The 12,450-nt window shown below is 53.9% G+C and overlaps 4 protein-coding genes across 4 annotated transcripts; all 4 read left to right on the top strand.

Annotated features, from left to right (window-relative positions):
- Window positions 1-2,610: 2,610 nt before the first annotated feature.
- Window positions 2,611-3,849, top strand: BU25DRAFT_422491 (lytic polysaccharide monooxygenase; the record flags this gene model as incomplete). Its single annotated transcript, XM_033708155.1, has 1 exon — window positions 2,611-3,849. The coding sequence occupies one exon, from the start codon at window positions 2,611-2,613 to the stop codon at window positions 3,847-3,849; it is 1,239 nt and encodes a 412-aa protein (XP_033560493.1).
- Window positions 3,850-5,282: 1,433 nt separating this feature from the next.
- On the top strand, window positions 5,283-7,181 carry BU25DRAFT_432123 (calcineurin A CNA1; the record flags this gene model as incomplete). Its single annotated transcript, XM_033708697.1, has 5 exons — window positions 5,283-5,436; window positions 5,537-5,868; window positions 5,915-6,172; window positions 6,220-6,658; window positions 6,706-7,181. The coding sequence occupies 5 exons, from the start codon at window positions 5,283-5,285 to the stop codon at window positions 7,179-7,181; spliced, it is 1,659 nt and encodes a 552-aa protein (XP_033560492.1).
- A 410-nt stretch (window positions 7,182-7,591) lies between these two features.
- BU25DRAFT_370005 (uncharacterized protein) lies at window positions 7,592-9,672 on the top strand. Its single transcript, XM_033703941.1, has 3 exons — window positions 7,592-7,917; window positions 7,970-8,105; window positions 8,159-9,672. The coding sequence occupies exons 1-3, from the start codon at window positions 7,608-7,610 to the stop codon at window positions 9,606-9,608; spliced, it is 1,896 nt and encodes a 631-aa protein (XP_033560491.1). The 5' UTR covers window positions 7,592-7,607; the 3' UTR covers window positions 9,609-9,672.
- Window positions 9,673-9,992: 320 nt separating this feature from the next.
- BU25DRAFT_394934 (uncharacterized protein) lies at window positions 9,993-12,304 on the top strand (the record flags this gene model as incomplete). Its single annotated transcript, XM_033704765.1, has 2 exons — window positions 9,993-10,308; window positions 10,686-12,304. The coding sequence occupies 2 exons, from the start codon at window positions 9,993-9,995 to the stop codon at window positions 12,302-12,304; spliced, it is 1,935 nt and encodes a 644-aa protein (XP_033560490.1).
- Between the last annotated feature and the right edge of the window lie 146 nt (window positions 12,305-12,450).

Raw genomic sequence — 12,450 nt, 5'->3', positions numbered from 1 at the left:
TGTTGCAGTCATGGTATACCTGCGCCGGCCTGGGCGATATCTGGCACGGATGCCCACTTCAATAGCCTCGATCATAAGTCTGTTCGCCGCGAGCGCCGCCGTGCAGGACATGAAAGGTACTTCGTATCTAGACCGAAAGGGTCGTGCAAAGCATCTCCAAAGTCTAGACTCACGCTACGGATATGGGAGTTATGTGGGCGGGGGAGATGGTCGAGCACACATTGGCATCGAGAAGACACCGTTCGTCAGAATCAGAGCGAAGTCCACCTGGTTCGATCAGAAGGTCGAGTCCTTCCGCAAAGGCCCTGCAGTGTGGTCGTCAGCGACACAGCATTCAATTTCATTCTCATTTGAGATATCTCAATCTACTCGCCCTTCACATGGTGAACATACGGAGTGATGCCGACCATCATGGAACGGCTCGGTTAAGCCTGCCGCACGTTGCCGCATTGTGTCCGCCAGTGCCTCTCTGTTTCGCGAGTGGACGAACGGAGATGAGGATCAAAGACTTTACTAGATCTTCAGCGTATGTGTCCCGCTCTGCCGCTCTGCGCTGCGGAGGAACGTAGCGACTGTGTCAAGCGGACATGTGGCAAGCACCTTTGGTGTAGAGACTCAGAGTAATCTCCACTGTCGAAGGCCGCACTTAAGCGAGGTAGCAGAAAAGGAAGGTGTGACTTCTCGAAGGCTTCGTAGATGTGGAGATGCGAGGAAAACTCGAGTGCAGATATGTTTGGTCTCGCGAAAGCCAAGGCTTGGGAGCTCACTGTCAAGGCAAGTACAGACGACATCGTCGTGCTTGCCATGGCTGACTCTGCGTGTCTCTCCCAATCTCAACATGCGAACATGCTGCGTTTTACCTGCCATCACGTACCCACAGCTTCATTGGCGACAATCCTCAACATTCTTGGTGGAGACAAGATGTTTTGTTTCGCGCAGCCCGTCGTCCCCGCTAGTCGTGAGTGCTTATTACTTCTGGACCCACCGCAACAAAAATAAGCCTTAATGGTGGGGCGCGTCATCGCCCAAGTCGATCGTCGTTCTGGTCAATCATCATCACAACCTTCACGCCGCGTTGTTTTTGATGAAACAAGGTGACGATGCTAAAGGCGGTAAGTGCAGGCCAATCAGCCCTGACTAGCGACCTCTCCAGCATTTCCCGGAGCGTCCAAGCGATCCGTCGTCCACGCTGCAGCGCAGCCACCCGCGCCAACTCACTACCGCTGCTGATCATTCATGTTGTCTATTTTGACTTTCCTCTAGCCATCGCAAGAGGGCGAGACTGAAGATTATACGGGGCAATCAATATTCAAGGCTCGTATGAAGCCGAGAGGCAAAAGAGATGGTAGCCAAAAATAAGGACCACACGCGCAGGCCGAGGGGCGGTGCACCAAGCATTAGCTCTCCTGCCATGCTCTTCCCTGCAGCAGCAACGCATGCTGCGAGCCGTGACACAACCTCACCGTACCGGCCCTGAGCGGCCAGGTTTGCGCCTGCGTTACGAAGACGGCGGTAACACGAATTGTACGACAGCCCAGGCACCGCAGGTGTCGCGAGAGCGGAGTTTGGTTCGTTGTCGACTGGCGATGAGCGCGACAGCCGTGTGCGCTGAGATGAGCAGCCCAACGAATGAAATCGCGGAGAGTGGTGTTTGAGATTTAGCTTCGAAGCGATCGCGCTCCACACCAGACCTTACTCGGTCTGGCTCTCCTTATCGATAGGCCCGGATTCGACCACACGCAGAACCCGGTCATTAGGAGCAAGGATCCCGCCGGTAGACGCCAGGAGGCGACGTCCACCCATGCCTCTCCACTTGAGTCGTCGTCCGCTCTTTGTTTCAGAAACAAATACCATCTGAGAGGCTTTGAGCCAATGAGCATCACGATGTACCTGGCCAGCGTTGCAGAACCTGAGCCGTCTTCACAGTCCGCTTGCTGTTACACTGCCGCTAAACCATGACGGGCGTCAGAGCCGGAAGACCCCTTCAATAAGTCGTTGCATGAGAGGCCATCCCTCGTCGATTAGCCTGTGCTCTTCGGCCATGATCCGCTGTGGCACCAGCTGCTGGTCCCCTTACCGGCCTGCACACGACTGCTGTACGTACAGACCGCCACAGACCAGCCCGCATAAAATGGTGGGTATCAGGATATATAGGATCCGGGGGCACACTTCTTGTTCTACATCGCAGGTTCATCGCAGCAGTTTCTCCAGCTTCATTCTTCATTTACATATCTTGCCTGTGGCAGATATCACATTCCTTCTCAGCTGAACGTTGATTATCGAAGAGCTAGTCTCACTGATTTACTCGCCTGTCTTACAGCACTCAAGACTTCCTCGTATGTACTCACTCTCCTCTTTCGGATGGGTTTTGGGTAGTCAAATCCTCCCAGTTCAACTCCTCTTTTACACACTGGCCTCCTGTTCATGCCTAGCATCTCCTCAATCCATCATGATGGTCCAAATTCGATAGGAATGTTCTACTGACTATGTACAGAAACAACTCGATCAGTCAACTTCAGACTACACAGTCACTACAAACAACAGAATCGTTTAGCAGGTCTAGCGGTTAACCAGAGATACCCGACTCTATACACTCTCTCAAACAACAAGATGTTCTCCAAGGCTACCGCCCTTCTGGCACTTGCTGCCAGCGCTGCGGCGCATATGACTCTCAACTACCCTGTCCCTTACGGCAAGGCCACGCTCAACAGCTCTCCGCTCGTTCCTGGTGACTGGCCCTGTAAGCAGCGCACCGGTGTTTACGAGGTCTCCGAGATGAACCAGTGGGATGCTGGTGAGACCAAGGAAGTCTCTTTCATTGGTTCCGCTGTTCACGGTGGAGGCTCATGCCAATTCTCCCTCACCACCGACTCCAACCCCACCGAGGCTTCTCAATGGAAGGTAATTCACAGCGTTGTTGGAGGCTGCCCCTCGAACGTAACCGGCAACCTGCCCGAGAACCCTGCTGGCACCGGTGCCGCTGTCTTCCCCGTCACCATGCCTGAATCCATTCCCGATGGCCTTTACACTTTCGCATGGACTTGGTTAAACAAGATCGGAAACCGTGAGTTCTACATGAACTGCGCTCCTGTCCAAGTGGGTGAGACCGGCGCCACTGCCTCCTCTGCCAACGCCGCCTCTGCACTCGGTGCCCTCCCTGACATGTTCGTTGCCAACCTCCCCGACACCTCTTGCAGCACAAAGGAGGGTGAGGACTTCAACTACCCGGACCCCGGCCAGTCTCTTGTCGATGGCGCCAGTGCCGACCTTGGTGACGATCTCTCGGGTGCTGGCTGCGCTTCCATGACCCAGATGGGTGCTGGTAACGGACAGATTGGCACTCCCACTCAGGCTTCTGGCTCTGGCTCTTCCGCTCCGGCTGCTACCCAGCCTGCCGCCACAGCCGTTGTCTCTGCTCCTGCGGCCTCTGCCCCGGCTGCCTCTTCAGCTCCTGGCTACTCTGCCGCTCCTGTCGCTTCGGCTTCGCCCGTTGTCTCTGTTCCTGGTGTCTTTGCCCCTGGTGCTTCCTCTGCGCCTGTTGCGTCTGCCCCCGCTGCTACCGAGCCAGCTACCTCTGCTGCTCCCGTCGCTTCTGCTGCGCCCGTTGCCTCTGCCGCTCCTAGCACTCCTTCCACCAGCGAGGACTGCACTCCCTGCACCACCGACGGTGATGTTGTCTGCATTGGCACCAGCTCCTTCGGTCTCTGCAACCGCGGCTGTGCTGTCGCTCAGCAGCTCGCTGCTGGTATGGCTTGCACCGACGGCGCCATTACTGCCGCTGTCTCTAAGCGTACCTTCCCTCGCGCTCACCTTCACAAGCGCCACGGCTCTGGCCTTCGTCTTAACTAAGTGCGATGCATCCATTGCTTGACGATTGTCTCTTTCTTATACGCTTTTTCGCTGTGATGGTTACGAAACGCATTGCATGGACTTGGATTGGATACCCGCCCTGGCTAGGGTTCGGAGATGGGTCGGTTGGTCTGCTTGTTTATACCTTTGGGTCGGCTCCCTTGCTTAGACGGCTTGGGCTTCTTTGGACACACGTTCACTCCTGTTGTATATTATTCTTCGTTCATGCCACGCCTTGATGGCTGGTGTGCCCTTTTGTTTGTTTCTGTAGAGCTCTGTGATAACCTCGACACCCACATACGTACCATCTGCGTACAGATATATATCAAAATCAAATGATACATTCACATCAAACAGCTAATTCTCCTTGCGATAAACCGTGACGCTCTCGCTACACTGCTCACAAGGCCTGTGGTGGTTATGCCAGTACAGCAGCACCGTGGCAAGTCACACATGCAAGCGTATGCTGCGAAATCAAGCAGTTCCTCGAGTCTCTCTTCTGTTTCGTTGCTTGGTGCCATGACCGTCTCATCGGCGGTTTTCGACGTGCCGCAGAGCCTTGTGATGGTCGACGCCCACATCAACGAAAACGCAACAACGTTGGCGCAAAAGCTTGAACCGATATGCTGACACGCACAAATTGTTCCCTGAGACTGACTATGCTTATCTGCAAGTTTTTGACAGAGTCAAAGCGGCGTTGCAATGGTGATGGTTTTCCTGCTGTCTTGCTGTCCGTCGTGAAATGGGAAAAATCGAGCTCAAGATCATGCTCAGAAGCACAATAGACACGAGGCATAGTTCATAGAACGTTGACTACGAGCCACTCATAATGCGAGGCAATTGCCACAATCTTCTTAGGACAGCAGAAAGCGTGCAAATAGCTTGACCTGCTCAACCGTGCTTGTGCGAAAGACGTGGAATTGGTGACTGCCCTCCAACTCACAATCATCCGTCAAAGACACAATATGATGCTAGATGCCGCCGTAAAACACTAACGACTAAGACACTTGCATCGCGAACAACACGTCCAGCTTACGAAGTAATGAGAGGCATGCAAAACAACTCGACCTCGAACATGCTGTCATATGTGTCTATGGCGGCTGCCCCATTGGACAGCCTCGTGGCCGCGTCTTGGCATGCTTGATCCCCTCAGCTCGATGCCTGCTGTGCGATAGGGTTAGCTACATACGCACACCAGCGCACTGCGAGCACGCGACGAAGCAGGCGACACACTTTCACACCCCCCTAGATCTATTCTTCCGTCGCCGGTCAGCACTCACAAGCCACGAGCCTCGGCCTTCGTTTTACGCCCCGTCGCCACTCTCAGGGTTCGTGCGCATCTCCGCCCCACTATCACCGCCTGGCGACCTTCTCCTCCACATTCTTCCAACGCCCACAGCTCCTGGTAAACAGCCCAGCACCGTTTGCCCAGCATGGAGAACAACAACCAGGATGTCGATCAGCAGTCGTACATGGACAATGCAATTCGCGCAGTGCAGCAGAAGAAGCCCATCCCTGAAATCGACTTTACCCTGCACACCATGGAAGACGGCACACAAGTGAGCACTCAAGAGCGTGTATGCAAAGGTATGCTCGCCACCAAAGCTCTGCAAGCTCTCTAGCTAGTAGTAGTTTCTTGCGACATGGACCTCCAGCAACATGACGCTGACCCCGCTGTGACTTTCAGACGTTCAAGCCCCAGCCTTCCACCCACCCACCGATGAACAATTCTTCTCGCCCCAAGATCGCACAAAGCCCAACATCCAATTTTTGAAGCAGCACTTCTACCGCGAAGGCCGCTTGACCGAACAGCAGGCGCTATGGATCATCAAGAAGGGTGCAGAGATTCTGAGGTCAGAGCCTAACCTCCTGGAGATGGACGCTCCCATCACAGTCTGCGGTGATGTTCACGGGCAATACTACGATTTGATGAAGCTTTTCGAAGTTGGTGGAGACCCAGCAGAGACACGCTACCTGTTCTTGGGTGACTACGTCGATCGAGGTTACTTCAGTATTGAGGTAAGATAGGAATGAATGGGTGGCAAATACATGCTAACATCTGCAGTGCGTTTTGTACCTGTGGTCGCTGAAGATCTGGTACCCCAACACGCTTTGGCTGCTCCGTGGTAACCATGAATGTCGCCATTTGACCGATTACTTCACATTCAAGCTCGAATGCAAGCACAAGTACTCCGAGGCTGTCTACGAAGCCTGCATGGAAGCTTTCTGCGCGCTTCCTCTCGCCGCTGTCATGAACAAGCAATTCCTGTGTATACACGGAGGATTGAGCCCCGAGCTCCACACCCTCGAGGACCTGAAGAGCGTATGTGTCAAGACGCTTACAGATGTGAGCGTTGCTGACTTTCCCAGATTGACCGATTCCGCGAACCACCCACACACGGCCTCATGTGCGACATCTTGTGGGCCGATCCTCTCGAAGAGTTTGGTCAGGAAAAGACAAATGACTTTTTCATCCACAACCACGTCCGTGGTTGCTCATACTTCTTCTCGTACCCCGCTGCATGCGCCTTCCTCGAAAAGAACAACCTGCTCTCCATTATTCGTGCGCACGAGGCGCAAGATGCTGGATACCGAATGTATAGGAAAACAAGGACCACTGGTTTCCCCAGTGTCATGACTATCTTTAGTGCGCCGAACTACCTCGACGTCTACAACAACAAGGCTGCCGTCCTCAAGTACGAAAACAACGTCATGAACATCAGGCAGTTCAACTGCACACCTCACCCATACTGGTTGCCCAACTTCATGGATGTCTTCACATGGTCTCTGCCTTTCGTCGGAGAGAAGAGTAAGTGACTGTCGACGCTTTCTATGTAGCAAGCTAACGATCTCCAGTCACGGACATGCTCATCGCAATTTTGAACACATGTTCCAAGGAGGAGCTCGAGGAGGAGACACCCAGCTCATTGGCTTCCGGACCATCTTCCCCACAGCCCCTTGCCAACCTCGACCCAGACTCGACGGAGTTCAAGCGCCGGGCAATCAAGAACAAGATTCTGGCCATCGGCCGCCTGTCTCGCGTATTCCAAGTGTTGCGTGAAGAGTCTGAGCGTGTCACTGAGTTGAAGACAGCGTCTGGAGGTCGTCTGCCGGCGGGTACACTCATGCTTGGTGCGGAGGGTATCAAGCAAGCTATCCACAGCTTCGAAGACGCCCGTAAGGTCGATTTGCAGAACGAGCGTCTGCCGCCAAGCCACGAGGAAGTTCGCAAATCTCAGGAGGTGCACCGAGAGCAGGCTCTCGAGAAGGCTACCAAGGAGGCAGAGAACGACAAGGAGCTCGGCAGGGTTGCACGAAGAATCAGCATGTGAGTACCTCCAACAGTCCCTTGTCTATAATTACTAATACACATAGGTCTTCTGGGTCAAGGAGAGGCTAGGTTTCAAGAGGCTATTGAGGCTGAGTGAGTAAGCTAGGTTCGCTGGTTCTCAGTGTTTGATCTGGTGTGGATATTAGTGCTACCTACATACCATGCTGGCGTTGTGCGAATCGGCGACGAGACCTAGAGGAAACGACTTTACGATGAACGGTAGTTATTTGCTAGCTAAGCGCCGTGCTCTGGAAGAGTCGGCCTTTCATTGAAAATATATTACTACTTGCACAGTGCAAGCTATACTTTCATCTTCAAGTGAGCTCTACGTAAACTGGCCCAAGCTTCAGCGGCCCGGAGATGAACCGACATCGATCAACCTCAGCATGCCAACTCTCCCCCACAGCAATGCACATTTCCAAGCCCGATGCCTCCATGGGTGGCCTCTGCGCCGCGATTGACGTCGCTGACCAAAGGACGAGCGATTGAACCCCTCCCCGCTGTCCTTCGTTGCAGCCATGCAACACCACGCTCATTGAATCTCCGGGTCCGCTCCGCATCAACACACGTTTCGCCCACGGCCATAAACCTGCGCCCCAACATCCCGCCACGGAACAAGGAGCTGTACAATGCGCTGTCCGCACTCAGCGGCGCAGCAGAGACTTATGTCAACATAAGTAGACTGCAATTGGCACTCAGTGGGCTGGCGGCGCAAGATGCTGTTACGCGAGTTGCTGGTGGGTTTCGCCCTCCATATAGTGAGGAGACATAGCTAACAGGAAGATGCAGTACTCGGCCTGAACAGCCAAGTTAGCGCCCAGCGACTTGCGCGCCTTCTTCTTGCGGATCCACTAGGCAACGAGGAAGGATGGGAGAAAGAGCTTGAGAAAGCTGGGGATGGCAACGAGAGAGCTGTGCTGCTGAAGTGAGCGCCTCATGTCAAGCACAAAATGGAAGAAAACCGCTGACAACGGCCAGGTTTGGAGATGAGAACGATGCGCACCGACCGACGCCGCTATACAAAGTCCTTTCGGCGCCCTCGAGAGTCCTGCGAGTGCATAATTTGGAGGTACTCGTCTCGACGCTGAACGTCAACACAGCGAACATGCTTACGACGGTCTCGACGGAGAGCTCGGAGGAGTCGGTGCTGATACCTAAGCTGCAAGCTACTTCAGCGCGAGGAACACCAGTGCCTTACCCAGTGCACAAGACGTTGGTCCTAGGCGAAGGACTCGACAGCGCGTTGGCATTCGGCAGGTTCTCATCGGACAGCGCCGCGGACATGCGCAACATGGTCAAGGTGGCTGTAGATCTCCCTGCACCACAGGAAGAGGCGGACACAGATGCGCAAGCCGAGGGCGCAGTAATCAACGTCGAAGTCGGCACACAAGCGCTCGCAAGCTTCCGCGAATCCGTGGCTAATTCACAAATTTTCGAGCGCGGTTGGTTCAGAAGCGGCGTACCCACAATCTCACAATGGCTCACTGCCGGCATGCAGCCTACCGAACCGATCAAGCCCGCTCTGAAAAACCTTGTAACCTCGATCGTCGACGACGTCGAAACAAAACTTCTCAAGGAAGACACAGCGCGTCTCGCACTCTTCGCATCGATACCCACTGACCGCGAGGCCACGGCAGCTATCACCAACGCATTAGACATCTGGGCTGAGAAGAGCCACACAGAACTCCGCGACGAGCTGGACGAAGCCTTCTCTGCACGCAATTGGCACAAGCTGTCGTGGTGGAAACTCTTCTGGCGTGTCGACGATGTGACCATGCTCTCGCAAGAGATCATCGAGCGCCGCTGGCTCATCAGCGCAGAGAAGAGCAGCATCTTCCTTGCTGGACGGATGGCACAGGCTGGCTTCCCTGAAGACCTGCCGAAGATTGTGTTACAAGATGTTCCGGTGACCACAACGGAAACTGCGCCTACGCTCGACAACCAACCGACCAACCTTTCGACCGAAGTGAGGAGGCCACAACCTTGGTCAGATAACATAGCAACGGCGCGTGAGGAGCTGGTAGCCGCGAATGTACCGCCCCTGCAAGCGCTTGCTCAGCGCCTGATTCTGCAGACGATGTCCACGACGTCTCTGTCCAGCGCTCTCAGCGCGCTACTCTACGTCTCCTCGAGCTGCTCTGTGTTCGAGGCAAGCGCCGTGGCTGCGCTTGGTCTAACTTTCTCGCTACGCCGTATGCAGAAGCTGTGGGAAGGTGCGCGAGAGAGCTGGCAAGGTACTGTCAGGGAGGAGGGCCGTAGAACGCTGAAATCGACCGAGGACCTGGTCAGACTGATCATTCGATCGAAAGAGCAGGGCAAGGCGCAGGTTGATGAGGGAGCGGTCGAGAGAAGGCAAGCTAGGGAGGCTGTCAAGGCTGTTAGGGAGGCACTTGCGAACATGCACAAGCAAGAAGAGCAGCAGAAGTAGATATGCATTGGTGTACGAATATTGTAGAAGACGAGAAATTTGTCTTACTGAAGTCGTAACATCATTCCTTCTGCACGAAACAAGGGGAGCTGCGCTCAAGCTCGTCGGCCCTTCTTGCTTAGAGCCTTGTCATGAACTTTGACCATCACTCTTTCACCCAACCCACTCCCCTTGACTTCTGCAACGATCTTCAGAGCTTACACTTGTGCTGCACCGTTACTGGACACGATGTTGTTGGCTTACTTCTTTGCAGGATAGCGCAGTGCGGCTGACGCCCCGCTTTTCTCAATGCCTTACCAACCTCAGCTTGCAGAGATAAGCGCGTTTCTGCATTACGATGACACCAACCAGTGAGCAGACGCCAACTGTTGGCCTGACGCGTTGATGGAGAAGTGTGCAGTATGTAACGATCAGGAGAAGCGGAACCCAGACGGTACGCGCCTAACGTTCGATGTTACACCTGCCGTACTGAGCCACTCCGCATTCGTCAACCGCTGCGAGTCATGCCTGGTCATTCTTGAGGGTTTTCGACAAGGTGGACAGACGTTGTACCAGAAAGACTTTCAGCGGCTCGCCCGAACTATTACGGCTCGATGTCATGATCAGCACAACGGTCGCCGTGACACCCTTGTTCTGGAGACGTATTTCTACGATGAGCGACCAAAGTTAGAGCTTGAGTTCTACAGCCTCCAGAAACATCGTATGTCGATCCACATCTCGGTCAAATTCAAACGATAGAAGTCGTTCCATGCTAATCAAGACTATCAGCTTGGAAGGCGATATTACCTCGATCTACAACCAGCGGCCACCCGCTTTCAGCTGAGTCGTTGGACTGGACGCGATCACGTCTGAGTGACTGTGACAGACTACATGGTGCATGCAGAGGACCTCCAAGAATATACCTGCCTAAACGCGTGCTCCTGATCCAAACAGATAATGAAGGCGATATCAACGTTCGCCTTGTTGAGCCCGAAGTTGGCGACGAGGGCGCTTACATAGCGCTCTCGCACTGTTGGGGAAACAGTCAACCTTGTGTTACTGCACATGCAACCCCCGAAGACGGGGGTTCCACACTAGAACACAGGAAGAAGGGGATCCCCTGGAGTACCATACCGAAAACTTTTCAAGATGCCATTACGCTTACTTCTTTGCTGGGTATCGACTTCATATGGATCGATTCACTATGCATCATTCAGAATGACACTGAGGACTGGGCTATCGAGTCTGCAAAGATGGCCGACATATACGAGTACGCCTCTCTCACCTTATCAGCCACCGTCTCAGCTGGAGACTCGTTCGGGTGCTTCGCCGCATCGTTCAGCACATCACGCAGCCTTCCAATCAGCCTCCCCGAAGACGTTGGAACTTGCGAAATCGCTGTCCGAAAGCCCATTTCACATTGGGACACCTTTGGCCAAAGCGAGCTGCATGCGCGCTTTCCTTTGATGAGCCGGGGCTGGGCTTTCCAAGAGCGATTGCTTTCCAGACGGGTGCTTCACTTCTCCGAGTCAGAGCTAGTGTGGGAGTGTCGAGAGCTCAGCACTTGTGAGTGTGGTGGTTTCGGCGAGCAAACAAGCCCGACTGGTGCCTTTCACCATGCTATCAGGGTCAGCGAAGATGAACGGCGAGATTCTACCGGACGTCAGAAACAGATCAATGAAGACCTCAGCATCCGCCGCTTCCAGGAAGACGAGATTGACAGATTGTGGAAGTCTACAACGTCCGGTCTGCGTCGAGGCTCTGCCAGATCTATGCAAGACTGGATGCTCAGACTAGGCAAGATCAAATCGTCCTTACCTCCATACTTGGAATCAGACCCCTGGACTGACACGTCAAGAATGCGAGAGTGCGCCAACTATGTTTTCGATTTCCATCGCGTTGTCGAGAAGTACTCTACACTAAACTTGACGAAGCGATCAGATCGCCTGCCGGCACTTTCTGGCCTTTGCAAGCGCATACAGCATGTCCGTGGCGAATACGCCGCAGGTCTTTGGATGGAGTCGATAGCTTTCGACCTGCTATGGCGCGTCGAACGGCTGAACGTGAACTCAACAAAGATACTGAAATCAGATGAGGACTACTGTGGGCCATCGTGGTCGTGGGTGTCAGTTCTGGACCCGATTATGTATTGGACAGACATTGTGAACTTCCACGACCCTTCTCGAATCTTCAGACCTCCGCCCGCTACGCAAGCAGATAAGCAGCAACACAAACCATTTTCGAGACCCACATGCCTCGGACGCAACCTTCAGGACGACTGTGTGCTCCTCAAAATTGCCGAAAAGGGAATGAATCCGTTCGGCAGAGTGGCTTATGCTATCCTCAAAGGCGAGGCGTCAATCACAACTGCAACTTTGCGTTATACTTACAGCTCATTCTGGCTCGACGGAACCAACCAGCTTGACTTGAGTCGCTACAAGCTCACTCTGGGTGCAGACGGAATCATTGAGCTACCCTTCTGGGCAGACTACGCCTTGGCGGTCGAGGGACCTGGACACATACCCAATGGGCATGATCTGACCTTGTTGTTGATACATCCTCGAGTTTGTCTTGTGTTGGTCGATACAGGCCTCGGCTTCTCCAAGGCACCGCAATTTCGGAGAGTGGGGATCACGAGAATCTCGGATGACATGGTCAATGAGTACAGGATTGACTGGATGGAGTTTTCCGAGGTGACGTCGTTCACTATTGTCTGATGACCTGACTACCATGGTTCCCAACTCGTGCCTTCGCTTCCTTTGCAACTTTTACTGGAACGAGGGTCGGGACATGACGAGAAGCTATTGAATTGCACTCACTTTGCGGCCCCAGTCCTGATGGACCAGCCATTGCCAAATACAAT

This window comes from Macroventuria anomochaeta (genome assembly GCF_010093625.1).
Source record: "Macroventuria anomochaeta strain CBS 525.71 unplaced genomic scaffold BU25scaffold_21, whole genome shotgun sequence".
NCBI classification, from domain to species: Eukaryota; Fungi; Ascomycota; class Dothideomycetes; order Pleosporales; family Didymellaceae; genus Macroventuria; species Macroventuria anomochaeta.
Note: the sequence above shows the minus strand (reverse complement) of the source record. Positions and strands in the feature narration are given on the sequence as shown.